Source organism: Acanthochromis polyacanthus, chromosome 4 (assembly GCF_021347895.1).
Source record: "Acanthochromis polyacanthus isolate Apoly-LR-REF ecotype Palm Island chromosome 4, KAUST_Apoly_ChrSc, whole genome shotgun sequence".
Taxonomy (NCBI): domain Eukaryota; kingdom Metazoa; phylum Chordata; class Actinopteri; family Pomacentridae; genus Acanthochromis; species Acanthochromis polyacanthus.
The window spans coordinates 32,358,260-32,376,568 of record NC_067116.1 but is presented as its reverse complement, the minus strand read 5'-3'; the positions used below and the strand labels follow the sequence as shown (position 1 = coordinate 32,376,568).

The following is an 18,309-nucleotide window of genomic DNA, read 5'->3' as shown; positions in this document are numbered from 1 at the left end:
GATAGTCCAAGTCGTGAGAACAATGATTCAGCCTGTGAAAACAGTCGTGACATGTTTTTTGTGGCCGTGGATGAGTTTTGAGTTGAAGATATTTCAAGTCAGGATACTTAGGCCTCTGCTGCCAAAGATTGGGATGAGTCCTTTGAGCTGAACTTTGAAGTGCAGCCATGCAAGCTAAGCATACATTGATTCTATATTCATTTAATCATAGCTCAGTGCTAGTTTATTCAACACGTGTGCAGTAGATTACTGAGCAGCAATCAAGATGAGACGGTGCTTTGGTTTGTACAACAACTTGATTTAAAAAACAGAATTAATACTCTCTTTCCTGTTTTTGAATCTTAACAGTTACAGAATTAAAGACAATTTGTTCACAATTAGTGTGATTCCAAAAAGCTATGCCTCAATATTAGATCCTTACTAGAATATTGTGCTTTAACATTTTTCTATTATACTTTATAATACATTGAAGGCTTGAGTGTTTTCCCCATTTTAAATAGAAATATTAACCTGTCTGCTTTACAACAGCTCATCTGATCAGGTTTCCAACTGTTCATTATGCTGACGATCTCTTAAGTAGCTACTTTGTACGGACTGCCCTCTGCTGTCTGAATACATACGCTGCTTTGGTTTGTACAGGTGTGGCCACAAAGACAGCAGAATGGAATGAAGATGACAAACGAAAAAAAAAAACACATTTGACACGCTGTATGTGTGCAAAACAAATGCCAAAAAACTCATATGTACAACATAACAGCTGATCAAGTTAGGAAACATTTTAAGTTGATAAAATTGACTGAAGTAGTTTAAGGTGGAGGCTAAATAAGGCATCACTCCCTCTGAAGCCTTATGCAGAAAAAAAAACATTTGATCAGCTGAGTAACAGAGGAGAGCAGTGCTGGGAGTATTTCCAACCTTCATAAATATATATATTTCTTACAACCAAACCAACCTCTAGTGGGGCTTCTTTAAACCTCCACACCCAACTCTTTCAGACAGGAATAAAAAACAGATGATGTGCTGGGTAATTAGATTGTCTAGACAGTTTGGAAAGAAGGCACTTAAAACACATCTTTCCCCACAGATGCTGAATATACTGAGCTTTTTCTTCATGGTCGCACCTGGAGAATGTGAGATGAAAACAAAATAATCAGGACTAAAAATACTGACACTCCCTCAACAGTTTCTATTGGCATCGTCAAGGTTTTGGGAGGCTGACGGGGCGCACACAAAAATACGCACAAATACATGCACACACGAGTGTACTGACGCCAAAAAGATGCTCTGTAGAGGAGGTTTGTTTGTTCTGAAGAAGTTGGTGTGGGAAAATTCAAGGTCAATCGTTCAGAAAAGTGCTTTCAGTCTCAGTTCTGTAAGTTTAATTCTATTACTTTTGATATAAGCTATTATTAACCTAAGCCATCACACATAAAACAGAGAGAAATCCAAGTTAAATTGTTGCCTGTGATATAGTTTCAAAGGCTGAACTTTAATACCAAAGCGTTGTAGAATCAAATGCTGCAGATTTTACAGCAACTGTACATTTAATGCAATTAAGTCGAGGCTTTAAATGTTTTTATTTTTCTCTGCCAGGGCTCCAAGGCCGTGACTTTTTTTTCTTTTTGCAGCGCATAACATAAAGAGGCTTTCCAGTTGCAGAATGTGATCCTATCATCATCCGTGACGACATCAAACAGATGAAGAAATGTGATGTGGCATGCTCCTGCCGTGAACCTCCTCTACTGAGGGTGCACACTGACATCAAGTGGTCAGATGACAACTGTCAGCACATCAGGCTGCAGCTCCCTCCACGTCTCCCAGTCATGACTGTGGCAAAATAATACCACAAAACCATGCAGGTAGCTCCATTTATCTGCTCTGCAAAAGCATTGTGGGAATAAACGCATCATTCCATCTCTGTAGGAGCTTTTTGATACATCAGAACTCAACAGATCTTCGTGTTTTCTAAAAGGCTTTAAATGCAGCTTGCTGAGTTACATTACAGAAAGATGTGGGGGAGATAAAATCCCTGTGGCTGCCGGTAATTTAACTCGTTGTTACGCTTAGGGAAGTGAAATTACAGGATATGGATGACTTTAAAGCACATAAACATGAATAAAAGTTCAGAAAACTGCTTGGAAATAATAGAAAAATAAACTTTAGAATTTGATTGAGAATCTTTACATTGCCAATATGAGGGAGCCTAATCATTGGCCTGACCAATGATCATGATTCAGTATTTTTTTCGGTTCCAGTTGGAATAAATCAGTTTAAAAATGTACTAACTGTATGTGTCGCCTCTTTGAATCTGTAGTCACCACTCTGTGTCCCACCCACAGCACTGTCTGACTGGTTCAATATCCCAAATAACAGCCTATCAACATGGATGGATCAACGTTGAAATGTTCTTCTCATTAAATATATGCTTAAAACATAAAATTAACGCTTTTCAAAGAATTAGTTGGAGTTATTTTGAATTTTGGCGCAAAGATTTTCATTTTTAATGCAAATATGTATCCATTCCAAAAACCTGTTACTGGCCTCCTGATAACATTAATAATAGTCTATGATTAATCTAATCTTCACACAATATAATATAATGTAATATAATGTAATAATCAGTTAAAAAAACATATCACTCGACCCCAATTTTTAGGTTTTCCTCAACTCCACTAATTGTTTGTTTATGTTGCATCCTTTTAATGGGTTCAATACACATGGAAGCAGCTAATAATACCTAATTTGGCATATTTTTAACAGTGCTATTGACAAAAGGCAACCAAATGCAAGCAAAAATAAAAATAAATATATCGGGCTCAAATGAAAACAGCAGTATCTCTTTTCTGACTCTAAAATGATGCGTTAATGATGGATTTATGTTTCTGCAAATCATGTTAACTTTTGACCTCCTCTATTTTTCCACAAGGACTGAATTTCACAGACAGCTGATGAAATGCAGCACAAAGAAAAGAATCAAGATTCACATTGAATCAGGGGAACCAAGTCCCACGCTTTTGGTGTCAGACAGCTGTGCTCAGGCTCTGTCTTGTGCAGCTAAAGCAAATTTCACACTGATATACAGAACATATTAAACAGTTTTTAACCACAGCCACTTAATGTAAATAATAATCATCTCAGGTACATTAAGAATTTGGAAAACAGATAAAATAAACACTGGGTTATTTAAAATATGAATCAAAAGTAGGAAATTCTTATTCAAATATTGGTCCAAGAAAATCTAAAGTCATAAACACAACAAATGAGCTGCAATCTTCTATAGTAAACAACCTGTAAAGATATTAATCTCCTGAAAGTGGTTTGATATCAAACATAATCGTCAAAGCTGATCAATATGATGGAGTGACTTGTTCGGCTGGAACAGACGTCCACAAATACGGTCAAAGCAACATTATCAGCCCAAGAAATCTGTCAGTATTTTGTCACCTCTAAAATGCATTTATACTCAGAGCTAAGTGCCACCAGTACACTTCATCACTTTAGTCTGAATGTTGTTGGAAGCATGTCATGAGAGGCTTGAAGCTCCTTAGTTAGCTATTAGCAGTGTCTCATAGCTTAGCGTTAGCATGAGCCTCCATTAGCTAGCTAAAACCAGACAGCTGCAAAACACCTTTATGCAACTTTAGGTGGCAGAATTTCCAGATAGTAAGGCATTGAGGAGCGGCACTTGTTTTAATAGACAATGGTTGGTGGTCAGCAACACACCTGTGACTAAGTGTCATGGAGAAACTGTGACTAAGTAGTTCAGCAACTCTACTACACATTTTCTGACATGCATGCTCCTCATCTTCTTCTTATTGGGTGATGTGTTTTAATGAAATAACTTACTGAAGGCGATTAATCGTCCTATTTAGCACCAACATTAGTTCATAAACACTACAGAGAGCATAGTTTAGCCAGAAGTACAGACCTTTCATGAATGTTGAGTTCTGCATCATTCACTTTGCTTTACAATTTCACATCTATTACACTTTCAAATGTTGACAAAGATGCAACTTTACCACGACAAAGGCCGAGTCTGTAACATTAACAACAGCTAGTCTCTCCAGCTGACCTCTCACAGTTTCCTTCTCACATTGATGTTGGATGCGGAAACAAAGTTTCGTGTGCTGTTAGAGCAAAAGGGAGAATTCATTTCCATATATACATGAACTTTACTGTAGATCAGTTTCTGCCAAAAATAAGACAGAACGACCTAGACGAAAAAAAGAAGACACTTCCTGAGGGAGAGACAGAGAGGAGGACGGGGGAGAGAAAGGGAGGGAGCACCGAAGATGAAGACAGAGAGAGGAAATGTTTGAGGCTCCAGTCTTTCTTACTTGAAACCGTCTCTTTACTGTTGGACTCCCGGGTGGCTTTCACAAGCGTTTTATGTATAATTTAACGTAATGTGCGGAGATAAAACCTCCAATAAAGGCCGCGCTCTCTAAGCTCTTCACAGCACATTACGTTTTATTCATCAAATTAGTTTTAGTTGGTTTGGTATCCCCTGAGCCGTCTTTAAAAGGTTTAGATGAAAGGACTACATTAATTTTGCCACTAATCAGTTAAGTGACAGCTCCAAGTGACAGCTATGCACTCCTTACCCCCAAAAACCTCTCTGCACACTCGTCTCTCTGCTTCAGCTCCACTGTCCCTGTTTGCTCCCTGCACCAATCCACCACACACATCCTACATTTTTCATTACTTCTTCAAATGTTTCTTCTAATTTGACACTGTGTTGTACGATTAAAAAAAAAAAAAAAAGAAGCTACAAACTGACTATATACTGGCCAAGAATCTGATGAGGCATGTTTTGCGGCAAAGCGTGATGGTTAATCATGAGGCAAAGGGAGTTTTCTCACAGGGAGTTTAGCTTTTGTGAAGCAAATTAAGGCACAGTGCAGATAATTATGGCTAATATTTGGAATTCTCCAAGCAAAGTTTTTATTTTTTGAATTACCAACTAAACCCTCAAAAGAGCCCATTTAAAAGTAGAGTAAGTGTGCTTTGCGGTTGTGATTTTCAGTGACAAATAACAAAATGCTAACCTTCTAAGTTTAAAGCTGCAGATTTACTGGATAGGGGGAAAGAAATGAGTGGACTTACTGAAGCAGGGAGCGCTTTGGGAAACTGAAGGTGCCGTGAGCGATGCGGTCAATGAAGTTCAGCGAGATCTTCTGGATTTGCTCACACTGGAACATGATGAAGTCATACTTGAAGACCAGGAGAGTGTTGTCTGTGATGAGAACCAGACGTTCCTTTTCATTGTTCCAGTGATCCACCCTTAAATCAACAGATAGTGTGAGATGATGTTTGTTTCATTCACAGAAACTCTGACAAAAATCCATTGGGCTCCAGACACCAGATGAAAACTCCTATTTTCATGTAAAGATGGAGGTTCAAGAATCATTTAAAAGACCCAAGAATTTCTGATTGTGAGCTATTTTTAGGTCTGCAATCAATTATATTTTAGCAAATGAAATCCCTTAAAGCCTTACACTCCTTTCTGCTAATCTGATGGCATCTAAACGAGGCGGCTTCATGTCAGATGAGCATCCTGGTCACTTTTATGTATTGCAACTTATTAGTTGTTTGCAGCATCAGTCAGCAGCAGGCTCCATATGAGCGTCACCAAACAGACAAAACACAACAGCGGTAACTTAACTGATCCCTGATATTATAAATTACTCCTTGAAATGGAGACAGGATCAGTCAGGATCTAATGGCAAGTATACAATGTTCAGAAAGACGAGTTGAGTCGCAGTTTAAAAGCTGTGAATAAAATAATTTGTTACACAGTGGATTTAGATTTAGTCTTTTGTTTATGGATGCATTGTTATGGGCTGTACGTGGCTTGATGTACCCAACTGCCCAATCTTGTGTAATCTCTCTGTGGTGGGTTTTTCTGAATAAAGCTGTGAGGAACACTGACATAAAAGTAAACCATGTCAGACTCACAGAATGCTGTCACTTTAAAAGACTGATGAAGGAGCAGTGTTTTGTATCCCATTTCTGAAGGACGTGATTTAAAGCTAACACACACACAAAAACATGGATTGCAAAGCTGCTCAATTATGTACCGCAAAGGTTTTACAATTTCCAAAAATGCCTTTGGCAAAGATCATACAAAATAAATGCAAACATTTCTAAATCACTAAAAAAAAGGAAAGCAAGGAAAGTTTAATTAAGAGAAACACCATTAAAGCAACTCAGTGTTCTTTTTCTTATGTCCTCGAAATGTGTTCCAAAATGTTTTCTGTATTAATTGAAATCGCAAAAACAGCTTCCTTTCACATAGAGGCACGTGCTCCGTCGCTCACCACTGTGTACACACAGCTAATTCATGGTGGCATGGATTCTCTCTGAGTGGTTCTTTCTTACGGCCCGCTGAGCCGGATGCACGTGGCCGACTCCGAGTGAACCGCTGCTGATTGCTGCTGGCAGCCGTAGGCCAAAAAGACAGTTCACTGAACAGCCAAGGCATCATGGGAAAGGTGTGGGTGAAGAGCTCTGAAATGAGTTAACCTTGACTGGGCATGGGTGTCGAGCACGGTGCAGAGGTGTTGCAGAGGTCCAGGATCAGACTGTGGGCGGGCCGACACGCTGGCATGAGAAGTGAAGGGAAACACCTCTGCAGGGCAAACTGCACATTCTATAATATGCCAGATCCTATGTTTTGTGGAAACACTTCTTTCATTGCAGTATTGTTGACCAGTTATACGCGAGAAGATTCTGTTGTGTCTGGAAGTTAAGTAGGTACAGCTAGCAGCCAGTTAATTTAGCTTAGCTTAGTATAGAGCCTGAACATGGGAGAACTGCCAGTTTGATCTGCTTTTTTTTGCTCCATGCCCAGAATTAAATGGAAACATTGATACCACTCTCAAGTCTATAATTTAAAAGCATCTCTTGAAATAAACCACACAATCTGCCTATATTCTCAATAACTGTTCAGTTAGCTATTATTTTGTCGCAATACAATAAAGCATTTACCAAAAGTAATGGACACAAAACACTGAAAATAAAAAGCACTCTTTTTTTCTTGCTTAATTTATGCCACCTTCCTAAATCTAAATCGAAAAACATGGTGGCTATGACAAAAACTATTTCAGAAAATGCAGAAAATAAAAGGGAAATGAAACTTAAAATCATGAAAAAATAATAAATACAATTGAGGGCAATAGTATTATAATACAAGCACAGAAACTGAGATCATCTTACTCTCTCTAAAGCTCGTGACAACCTGCAGCAAAGCCAGATTTGAGGAATTTCTCATGCTTTTCTAACATTAGTCACCGGCCTCCCGTGGGTAAATTCAGACACAGAATTACCATATAATGCACTCTTTCTGTTGCAAGAGGTCCTAAAGCAGCTTCTGTAGCAACGATAACAGCGGGCCAAATGTAGGACAGGCGTGTGTGGACAGAGCTGCATAAATTGGGATGTATTATTCATTCTCACATGGCCAGCCTTTTAAATGTTTCCTGAAAGCTTGTGCAGGATTGATACAACCTGACATCTGCAAGTGCACTTGGTAAATGTCTTGCAGTCACATTATTTTTCTCTGTTAGATCATTACCTCGCCCTGATTTATGGGGTATTCTAGGAGTTTTGGCGGTAAAAAACACATTGACACTTGGGTGAAATGTTAAATAATGAGGATGTGTGCATTTGATATGGCATTATGAACCTCTAGAACAATATATAACACAGTACATGTTTAGAATTTCAGGCAAGCAGCCACTTTCTCCCTGAGGGCAGCAGGTCACTGCAGTCCCAGTAACCACAATATTTAAGTAATTCAACATATTTATAAATTTGATAATTTAAATAATTAATGCATCATTAATTAATTGTTTTTTCTTTGGTTTCAGTAATAACTGAGTAAATACACTGATGAAAACAATGAAATGCTACTGAAAGACCCGGGAGAATGTATTTAGTGGGTTTTATACATTTACTCTTTCCAAGATTCAGAATGAAGCACTCAGAATAAAAGCTCAGCAGGTCATAATAAGGTGCAGATGCATTAAAAACAAACCTGCCTGTCAAAGATTTGCACATATAAACAGTGAAGAGCTTCATAACATACTAAGTTTGTCCTGTAGCATTAGAAACAAGTGATCAAACATTCATTATCGGGTCATGTTGTAGTTATTCGTGTTTTGTTGGTCTAATAAAAACACCACACCTCTCCCTGCAGCAGGCTGGTGGGCGGAGTCAGGACGTCAAACCAGCTCACCTGGTCTGATTCCAAAGTGTAAGGTGGTGGCACTTAACCAGTCCTTCTGTCCACGCTGATTTTTGATGTAGTTTTTTGTTGTTGTTGTTGCACAATGTTTTTAATAATCTGCAGTTAAGTCCTGTAAAATAATTTGAGCTGGGTTGTTTCAAAACATGTATATTAAAAACATCTAAAAATTCCTTAGAAACAAGTTTACAAATGCATTACAGTGCATTATAAACCACTTACTACATGTTAAAACTGCTTTTTACAGCTAAATGGGGTGTGGTGTGGTGGGGCTTTGGTAAAGCGTTGCTGCGTTGATGCAAGGTTTTGACTTGCTGCACATTACATTAAACATGAAGCTGGTCTCAGGAACTTACTCTGCCATCAGCCACATGCCGTGAACGCTGCCATCCGCCTCCTTATTCACCAAAGCTTCCACGTCTTTGATGGCCTGATTCAGAGTGCCAGGCTGAGGAGACAGAAATGCACGGGTGTCACTTTCTAATTTTCCATTGTGACAATCATAACGTGTGCACAGAAAGCTTAAGGGGTAATCTTTGAGGCAGATGTGCAGCTGGGACTGGTAAAATGTCAGCGCATCTGTGTGTCAAACGAATCAACAATAAACAAAAACATGAAGCCTGGGCATGTGAAAATGACTGCAAACAAAGAAAGCTGAGCGTGTGGAAATCTGAGTAACTCAGGTATTTAAACACACAAGGGAAAGCATCGGTACATGATACACATTCAGACTACCAGCTACACGCATTTCTTTTTCTAATGCTATTCCATCCTTGCACTTTATGTTTTATTATTTCAATGCCAAGTTGGAGAACTTCAAAAGATTAAGAGTTCAAACTGAGGGCTCCTGACAGTCTTACTGTAATCTGAGGCTGGTGCTGAGCTGGTCTGGCAACACGGGATGTGTGACTGACTCCCCATAGCAATCCAATACAACAAGCCTGCAATACACTGTACTTTTGTGATACTAATAATATTCATTTTAGGCTTGGCATATGTCGATTCATGACAATTTTAAAACAACTGAGATTTAATCTAATATACTTTATACTATTAACACAAGCAAACCTTTATGTTAAATGTTTTCATATTGGGTCATATGGAGTTACATACGGATGGATGAGCTGAGAAATGGTCAACATATACAGTTGCTGTATGCTTTTAAAAAAAAAATTTTTTTACATTTTATAGTCCCTTAAAGGTTCTATGTGTAAGAATGCAAAACAAGTTAAATATATGAACAACTCTTTTTTTTTTTACCATTGTGTGAACAGACTGGACCTTAAAAAATAAGACCTTCCCAGACCATCTAACCCTAACCAGCTTGTGGACTGACTTCTATGAAAAGGACTCAAGATGAAATTTCCAAGAAAATCTATAGGATGTAACGTTTATGTTCCCTTCCGAGTGCGTTGCTTTAAAATCTCTCTTCTAGATCTATAAAGCGGTTTCTCAAAGTCTGGGGCATGTCCCTCTGGGGGGACGCAGAGGCACGACAGAGGGGGAGCGAGCCACTGGGAGGAAAAGGTCCGTCTATGCAGAGCTAATTCGCTGAACTATTGTTTTAATGTCAGCCTGTTTTTCACGGCACACGACAATACTCAAACTGCGCTGTCACAGTCCTCAGTTCATTCTGCTCCGCCCACGGTGATTAGTAGAGATGGGAATTCCAGCTCTTTTAAGAGAGCCATATCTTATGCTCACTAAAAAGAGCTGGCTCTTTCGGCTCACAAGTGGCTCCTCAGATTTACTGTTTACAGTGAAACAACATAGAGAAACTTCGAGAATCACTCATAATCAATCATAGCCTTTTGCACAAACTGTCTCGTAGACTCTGGTTGTATTTCTAGGCGGTTGTGGTGGTCAGCTTTTTCACTGGTAACACCTTGTCACAGCAAAACACATGACTTACTGAATATTTTCTTATTGATAGATGCTACAATTTACCAATGTTCCCTAAACGCCCTAGCCTAGCCGGGCTAGACCCAGGTCTGAAGACGCAAGGGTCTAGGAACTCTCGACAGGGAGGGAGGCGGGCTAAAAGGTTGTCTTTCAAATCACTCTGCAGCAATTGGGTAGGTATACAACCAATCAGCGCAACAAATAGGCTGACGTAGTTCCGAGAGCGCCGGAAATCAGAGGATGCGGGAGTTCGGTGAAGCCTTATTTATCTTTCTTATCTTATCCTTTGTTTATCTTTCAAGTTGAATTTTAGCTTCAAATCTTTAAGGGCTGTGGCCAAAGCCGAGTGAAAACATGACTTTTTATTGTGCGCAGCCATCTTCTTGTCTATCCTTGTTTCTATGGTTGTTTCCGGTTGTTTCTGTCAGAATTGTCGCGCCTCTGTCGTCACTTAGTTATGCCCGCCTTCTGACTTTATACTTCATGGTGATTCGTCAGCCAGTTTTAGGAGCATCCAACCTCGAGGCTTACCGAGGGTAACTAGACCAACCCTGGCAGAGAATTAAATTCATTGTCGTGGGTTTTCTAGCGCGGCTAGGCTATAAACGCCCCACATCGCAGGCTGTAGCAGCTGCTGGGTACCTGCGGTGCTCAGACAGGTGTGTGACCAAAAGTGACCTAGAATGAGTTAAACTACAGCGTCCTAATGTCAGATTTGTCCACTCCAAAACCAAGTGATTTTTTTCTACATGCAATCTTTTCTATGACTGGAAAAAACAGCACATGTAGGTGCACTCCACATTTCAGAAGACTGCATTTATAAGTGTAAATACCACAGCACACCAAAGTTATAATAGTACTACTTTCCACCACTGTGGTTAATGCAGTTGCCTGTACCAGTTAGAGCGACACAAATACAGATTAATGATCATCATGACCTGACACAATATGACCACTTCAAAATTTAGTCTCAGTCTCAAAAAAAGGTCACAAATCCACCATTTTGGTTGCAGTCTGGAGCCCTGCTGTAGACGCTCCAGCAGCAGCAGACAAACTGACACTTCCATTAGTAGTAGGTTCACTTGCATGTATTTCTTCCTCCAGCTGCACTGATGCTCTGATGCTCCCAGACCCAGCTCTGAGAGCTGTTTGGCTCATGACCCCCCATGCCCAACCTTTTTTTTTAAAAAAACTGTAATTTTTTCTTTGCACCGATTACAAAATTATCGGGGTCCGTGAAAGTTTTTTGTCCTCCAAAGGGAGCCCTGACAGAAAAAGTTTGCAACAACAGGCATCAAGGGGTTAAAGTTGCATGTAGTGAAGGCTGTCTGGCCAAACAGGGAAAAACAAAGGTCAATATGAGCAGGCCAGTTGATTCATGGAGGGCTAAAACATCATATTCGTCAAACTGTAGTCTTGCAGAGACGCCACAAAAGCCCCTGAAGATTTGTCTTAGTTGCTTCCTTTGAATTGTTGTGTTGAAAGATGAACTGTCGTCTCAGGTTGATGCACTCTAGAGCAGGTTTCCTTCAGGGACCTGTGTGGCTCCATTCATCCTTCCCACCGTTCCCCTGTCCCTGCTACTGAGAAGCAGTCCCATAGTATGATACTGCCACCGCCATGCTTCACTGTATCAATGGCATTTCAAATTCCCTTCAATGCTGTTTGACAAACTGAGTGGACTGCCATGTGCCTTCTACTTAGCAGTGTCATTTGTTCAGCCAATCAACCCTAAAGGTCTGACTGATGGAGGATATCTGAGGTGATCATCCATAATCAGTTCTATGAGGAGTCCTGGTGGTTCCAAACTTCTTTCCCTTCCATTATTCAGGCCATTGTGCTCCTGGGAACGCTCAACGCTTTAGAAATGTTTCATATTCTTGCCCTGATCTCTGTCTCACTCACTTCATTGCAGAGGTCTATAGAGAGTTCTTAGATTTCATGACCTGGTTTTTATGCTGGCATGCAGTGTGAATCGTGGGATCTTGCATTAACAAGTGTGTCTGTGTGTTTCTAAACTCTATCCAATTAGTTAGACTTGCCAAAGGTGGGTCCATTTCAGTTTTAGACACATCTTCAAGAACATTACAGTAAATGACCACAGTTGAGGGTGTCAAAGCAACATACCTGCACACTTTTGTTAACGAAAAATTTCAGTTTTTAATTATCATTATGACATACAGGGTTTAGACGGATGAAAAAAACTACATTAATTCAAAATGAAATGAACAACACAATGAACTGAGCAAAAACTGAAGGATTCTGAATCCTTTCTGGCCGTATATGCACTCTATAACAGCCGAAACATCAGATCAGCCAGACATCGATCAAGAAATTCAAACACTGCTGTTAATTAACTTGAAGAACTGATTATACTTGTATTACAGCTGTGTTACCAGTGTTACTAGGACGGCACGTTGTTTATCCGAGATGCAAAAACTGGAGCTGCCAGATTCCAGAATAATTCTGACCCAGTTCTGGCCCATAAAACTTGGAATGACGGCACATCTGTGGTCCACTCCTGGCTGCTCAGTGTCCGCCACAGACTAATCAAACTACCCACCAGTCGCTGACCTGGTGCTATCAGGGGTGTATTATTTGCCACATGAGCTCCAGATGAGATATTACTAAATAAAAGCAGCTGCCAAATAAACCCGGGCAAAAGGGGCACAAAAACCTGCTTCAAATATGTATCGTAAGTCCAACAGAACCCAACCCCAACCAAAAACCAAAATGTTCAAGCGACCTTCAAATACTACACTGTTAAAAAAAAAAAAAAAGGATTCAAAAGTTAAAATGTCTGGCAGTGAAAGTGGCCAAACAGTTCCTATTAAATTACATTAACTGATGTTGCAAAATTCAATAATAGATGACTCTAAAATCTTTGGATTTTTCCCTCTATATTTTCTCTGCAATTCACTGGCAAAATGACAATGTTTTATCTCTTTTATATTTAAAAAAAATTTTTTTATTCAACATTAATATATTTAAAGTACACTATTTGACTATTCCTATCTTTTTCACAACAGTGAAATTTTGTTATTTCATCAAATGAATTAAACAGCATACAATATATGCCTATGAATGTACAAATTTTTACAAGAAAAATGAAGAACATTTAAATTAACATTTACTGAACTGTCTTTTATATCCTCCATGTAGATTTTTTCTTGTTTTGAAATGTTCTATTTAAATAACTGCTACATATGAGTCATTCCATGTCAATTCAACAAATGCTTGTTGCACCACTTTCTCAGATCCTCCCAAAAAATTTTTTGGGCTTTATTTGGGTAATTTTATGAACAAATGCAAAGTATTATGGTTATAAACATACAGTATAAGCAGTAATGATCTAATCTAATACCCATAGTCAGTCCAAACTTAATCCTCGCCTATGATTTTAGGGTTTTAAACTACTAAAAAAAGCAATTTATACTCCTTTTACATAGTCAGAATTTTTTCCCCTTCCAAAACTTTTACCCTTCTGGTGAGAAAAGTATAGAAATGAATGAAAATAAAAAAATACTGGACTGTGGAATTTCCCAAAATATCCTTATTATTTCATGGGCGACTTTATTTTGGGTTTTTCATGCCTCTATTTTAGGACTTATTCTTGTGAAAAGACATTGAAAGAATGAATTTTCTTCTTTACTAATGAAAGTTGCATAAGGTAAAAGTTTTAAAACATTAAAATAAAGCTTATTTATTGATTTATAGGCTGTTGAACTCAGGTGTAGACCCAAAATAGCCTAACTTTAGGCATTAAAAAGTGCATGTGGGATACATGGTACGCGGTTCAAATTTTTTTTGGAGGAACTAGTATGTGTGAAGTATGTGTGAACTTACTTTCATATTTGTTTCTTGTGCCAAAGATGAGCAACTGCTGAATCAATTTACTATACATTTTGATCCTCGTTTTTGTTTTTAGGAACCATTTACATGACCAACTAAAGATGAAAGATGAATCTGAAGCATCAGCATCGTAGTATAAGTTACAAAGGGCATATCTGAAGTTAATTATTATATAGACATTGTTTTTTCTTTCATACAGTAACTGAATAAGAAGAAATGGCATCACTCCCAGACTGCATTCTCAGGACAGCCTCGGTATCGTATTTGACTTATCAGCTGAATTTGAAGATTTGCAAGTGAAATTCATGCACCCAAAAGGTCCCAGCAAGAAGTTCACATGGCCTAGAAAGGATGACGTAGTGTGGGTGCCTACAGCCCACATCCTCTGTCCAATCACTGCTCCTTCAACACGCCGTGGTGGACAGTACCACATATCTGGTGCAGATGATGGCCTGATTTCAGAGAAATTCAAGCAGTTCAAAGGACAGAAATAGTGGTGTGATAAGTTGGGGACAAATTACATGTTTTACATGGGACCTAAGGCAATATAACTCATTTTAACTGCAATATATTAGTTAGAATTCCTAAAAAAAACGCCTATAAAACATAGTGCATTTCTTGGTTAAATTGGCCATGAAGGATTCAAGAAACAATGTTGATACTTCAGATATCAATTATTCGGATGTTTATTGTTATACAGACAAAGTTTCATGTTTCTACTCCATGTCCCACATTGGTTTCTGTGCCAATATATGTATGGTGTTTTTCAGTCTGTTTCATAAATAGGCATCGTTTTGAGGTCTAAGGAGACTAGCTAGCTCTTGGATATTTTTAGGTTAGAGAGAACTTTTAAGGTACTTTGAGATTTTTATAACATATGAACCTTGTTACTTATTAAAATTTGTGAAAAAAATGCCTAAATTCTTGAAAAATGCCATTTTCGCCAAATTTTTAAATTGCCCTGTACCACAGAGAAATGGGTATATTCATTCCAAATTTTTTTTTCCTGCTCTATTGTTAAGGTGTTTGAACCCTTCAGATCACTTGTAAGTCTATATCATCAGTCAGTTCCCAGTATTATCTTCCTAAATCAAGCCTTTCTACCTAACATATCAATTTCCGAGTGGAAAAATAGGGATTTAAATATTTTATAACTTAGCAAATAGCAATCATATGATGTTAAAACTTTGCAAGTAATCTATTCTTATGTTGGGATAGTTAAAAAAAAAGTTTGGAGATGATCAGAGGAGGTCATGCAACAAAATTTCCTCAGATTTGTTGAAATGAGATGGAATGACTCATATTATATTTGTCTACATACAGTAACTGGCTTTTATAGTTTTTGAATATCACAGTATTCTACTGTATTTTCATTTTTTTCTCACTACCTTGCTGCCAATTTTTTAATTATTTTTAATGATTTGTTTATCTTACAAAAGCAAGGTAACTTTATTGAGCTATATTTTGATTAACTTAATTACCAGTCCAAATTGTGTAAAATTTTTAAAATCTCAATGAAACATGGATTCTGGTAAAGTTACATTTTTGCTGTACTTTTATAGCAGATTTTTTAAAGAGGATATTTTCCTATATTTGATAGATATAGTCTCTTAATAAGCAAAACCTTGCAAAAAATATAATAATTTATGGTAAATGTCTGTACAATTTCTAGTTTCATTTTTAGTAAAATTTACTTCATAAAAAAGTTCTGTTTAAAAAAAGGAATTGGAGCAGCATGGGTGCCAATAAAAATACGTTAGAAAACAATGCAATATTGTCATGTTAAAAAAATTCAAAAAGTAGCATCAAACATTTGGAAAAATAATTGTATTTTGACCAAATTTACACACAGTATAACAGTGTAATTTTATGATCACATTTCAAGAAAGAACAAATTACTTTATAAAGATGCTGATTTCTGACATGGACATCATCACCAGTGTTTTTGTTTTGTTTGATTTTTTACAGCGAAAAATGAATGAATGCTTTTGTGATTTTACCAGATATCTCCAACTCAACAAAACAGGAAAGATCTAGAAATTAATATTTAAAAATACATTTTTAAGTTGCAAGAACTGCGTACAAAACAATAAGTAATTGATGAGGACATCATGCACAGTTTTGGTACAAATAATGCAAAAAGAACTAATGTTTACTTGCAAAAAAGCAGTTTTAGTCTGATTTATTGTAGTATTAACACGCAAATTGATACCCTTTTCCTGTAATTTTGCTAGTTCACAACCGGGAACAATCTTGAAATTTACGATAAACTGTTCATAAATACATTTGAAAACTGTTTAAACGCGTTACTTTCCTCATAGTCTGGGCTACAACACGTGATGAAGTGGAATCCTACTATCAGGAAGTCACAGTGAGGTTAAAAAGTAAAAGTGTTTACCCTCAACACGAAGAACCTCCTCATTTTATACTGATTCAGAGTTGGCTCCACAGGCAGACCACCGGGATTACACCGGGCCGCTCCGTCCTCCGCTGGCCGCTCTTCGGCGCCCTCAGAGCCGATAACAGCCGGCTGGGAGTCCCCGAGGCCGCTGGAAGATGAGCTCAACTGCGGCTGCTGTTGTTCAGTCGGAGCTACTTTCTCCTCCGCTTCTGCCATGGCGTGAATTCACAAAACACCTGAGAACAGACCAGCAGCAAACACTGACATGAAGCCTGTTTTACTTTATTATTATTATTATTATTATTATTTAATCAACGAAGCTAATGCGCTCTGACGCACCTCAGACACTTTCTGTCAACACAAAGTGAATCTCTGCCTGCAGCGACTTCTCACCCGCTTCAAATGAATGGAAACTGAACTAACTTTTAATAAATAATACCTCGGGGAGTTTCGGTTCTTACCTTCAGTCACAGAGGCCGCAGTCGGAGCTGAAAGGTGGATAAAGAGGCAGCAACAGGTGCTCAACTTCCTTGTTCCGTGTCCAACATTTGCTTTGGAGGCGGCGGCTGCAGCATCTGAGCAGCTCGGCGGCCTTTACTCTGATTTATAACCTGAACACTCACTGATTCACCTGATTACTTTAAAGAGCTTCTGTTACAGAGCTAGACTGAATAATCCAGTCAGTTTTAAGGAATGTATGACTGCTGTTAGATTGGATTTATGTCAGTGTACTTCCTTTGTGACTCACTAAGTTGCATGGCTGGATTTACCTGTCAGGGGGCAGAAATGTTGGCACCCCCCACACTCCCTTTAAAAACTACACACAGAGGCAGAGCCAGACAGTTTTATAGGGATTTTTTTTAGCCAGTAGCGGTAGGGCATGCAGTCATTTCACTCTTAAAGGGGAACTTCGTTTTTTTTTTTCAACCTGGGGTCTGTTTTCATATGTCATTTCGTACATGTGAGTGATGGAGAAATTAATTTTCGACATAGCTCCAGTATTTAGCCAGGCAGGCAGCTTAGCAGCTCAGCTAGCGAAAAGTATGGGGCAACTTAAAACATATTTGAGCAGGTACCGGAGGCTCAGATACAGGAAATGAACGAGTAGATTTGCAACAACAACAACGAATTTATTCACAGAACCCGGAAAAATACAGAACTACAACCGGAACTAGCTGTACAACTCAGGGAACCAACCTAGGAGCCTCTAGAGGCAGGAAGACTAATAACAAAACAAACCCAAAAGCTAAGGTTAACCCACTGTTGGTAACACCAAGGCAGGAGGACAAAATAAGTGAAATCTAACCAACAAAAACTAAGCAACCAGAACTCTGCACTAAAGCCCAAAAGATCAACCCAAACTGCTCTTGACTATAGGGAGCTAACACAGCCGCTATGCTAACCTAGGAAGACAACAAATGATTTTCCTTGACCCAGTTGGAATCCACGGAGGACCAGGAGCAGACCAAGGAGCCAGAGGAGTCAGGTAACCAAAAGCAACGTCCGGCATCAAATGACGACTGATGACGGTTCTTATAGTACGCCAGGACCTGATTAGCTGGCCTCCACCTGCACATGATCTGCTGATGACAGATGACACACACCTGGACTCCTCATCAGCACAGCACACACCTGCAAAGAGAGAGAGAGCAAGGCCGAGGAAGGAGAGAGCCCTGCCACAGCTCACAGCCTAAGCTGTGGCTGGAACAAAACATGTGACTTTGCATGTTTTAACACCTTATTTTGCAAAGAAATTAACATATTCTTGCCATCTGCAGATTGCACTTTAAAGAAAAGAGCCTTTATTTGTCACGTTGAGATAAAATGGAATAAAATGTTCTCTCTACAGCCTTTACAGTAGAGCCTGGAAGTTGCCTGATCTCAGACCAGCTCCAGAAGTGATTGC

General features: G+C 38.8%; 1 protein-coding gene across 1 annotated transcript in view; it reads right to left on the bottom strand.

The window, feature by feature from the left end:
• tprg1 (tumor protein p63 regulated 1) overlaps window positions 1-17,775 on the bottom strand; it is a 33,129-nt gene extending 15,354 nt beyond the window's left edge. Inside the window, exons 1-4 of the mRNA XM_022199634.2 lie at window positions 16,865-17,775; window positions 16,401-16,639; window positions 8,605-8,696; window positions 5,107-5,283 (exon numbers count right to left, since the gene is read on the bottom strand). Of these exons, the coding sequence (XP_022055326.1) occupies window positions 5,107-5,283; window positions 8,605-8,696; window positions 16,401-16,619 (488 nt within the window). The 5' untranslated portion in view covers window positions 16,620-16,639; window positions 16,865-17,775. The remainder of the gene's footprint in view (window positions 1-5,106; window positions 5,284-8,604; window positions 8,697-16,400; window positions 16,640-16,864) is intronic.
• Window positions 17,776-18,309: the final 534 nt, after the last annotated feature.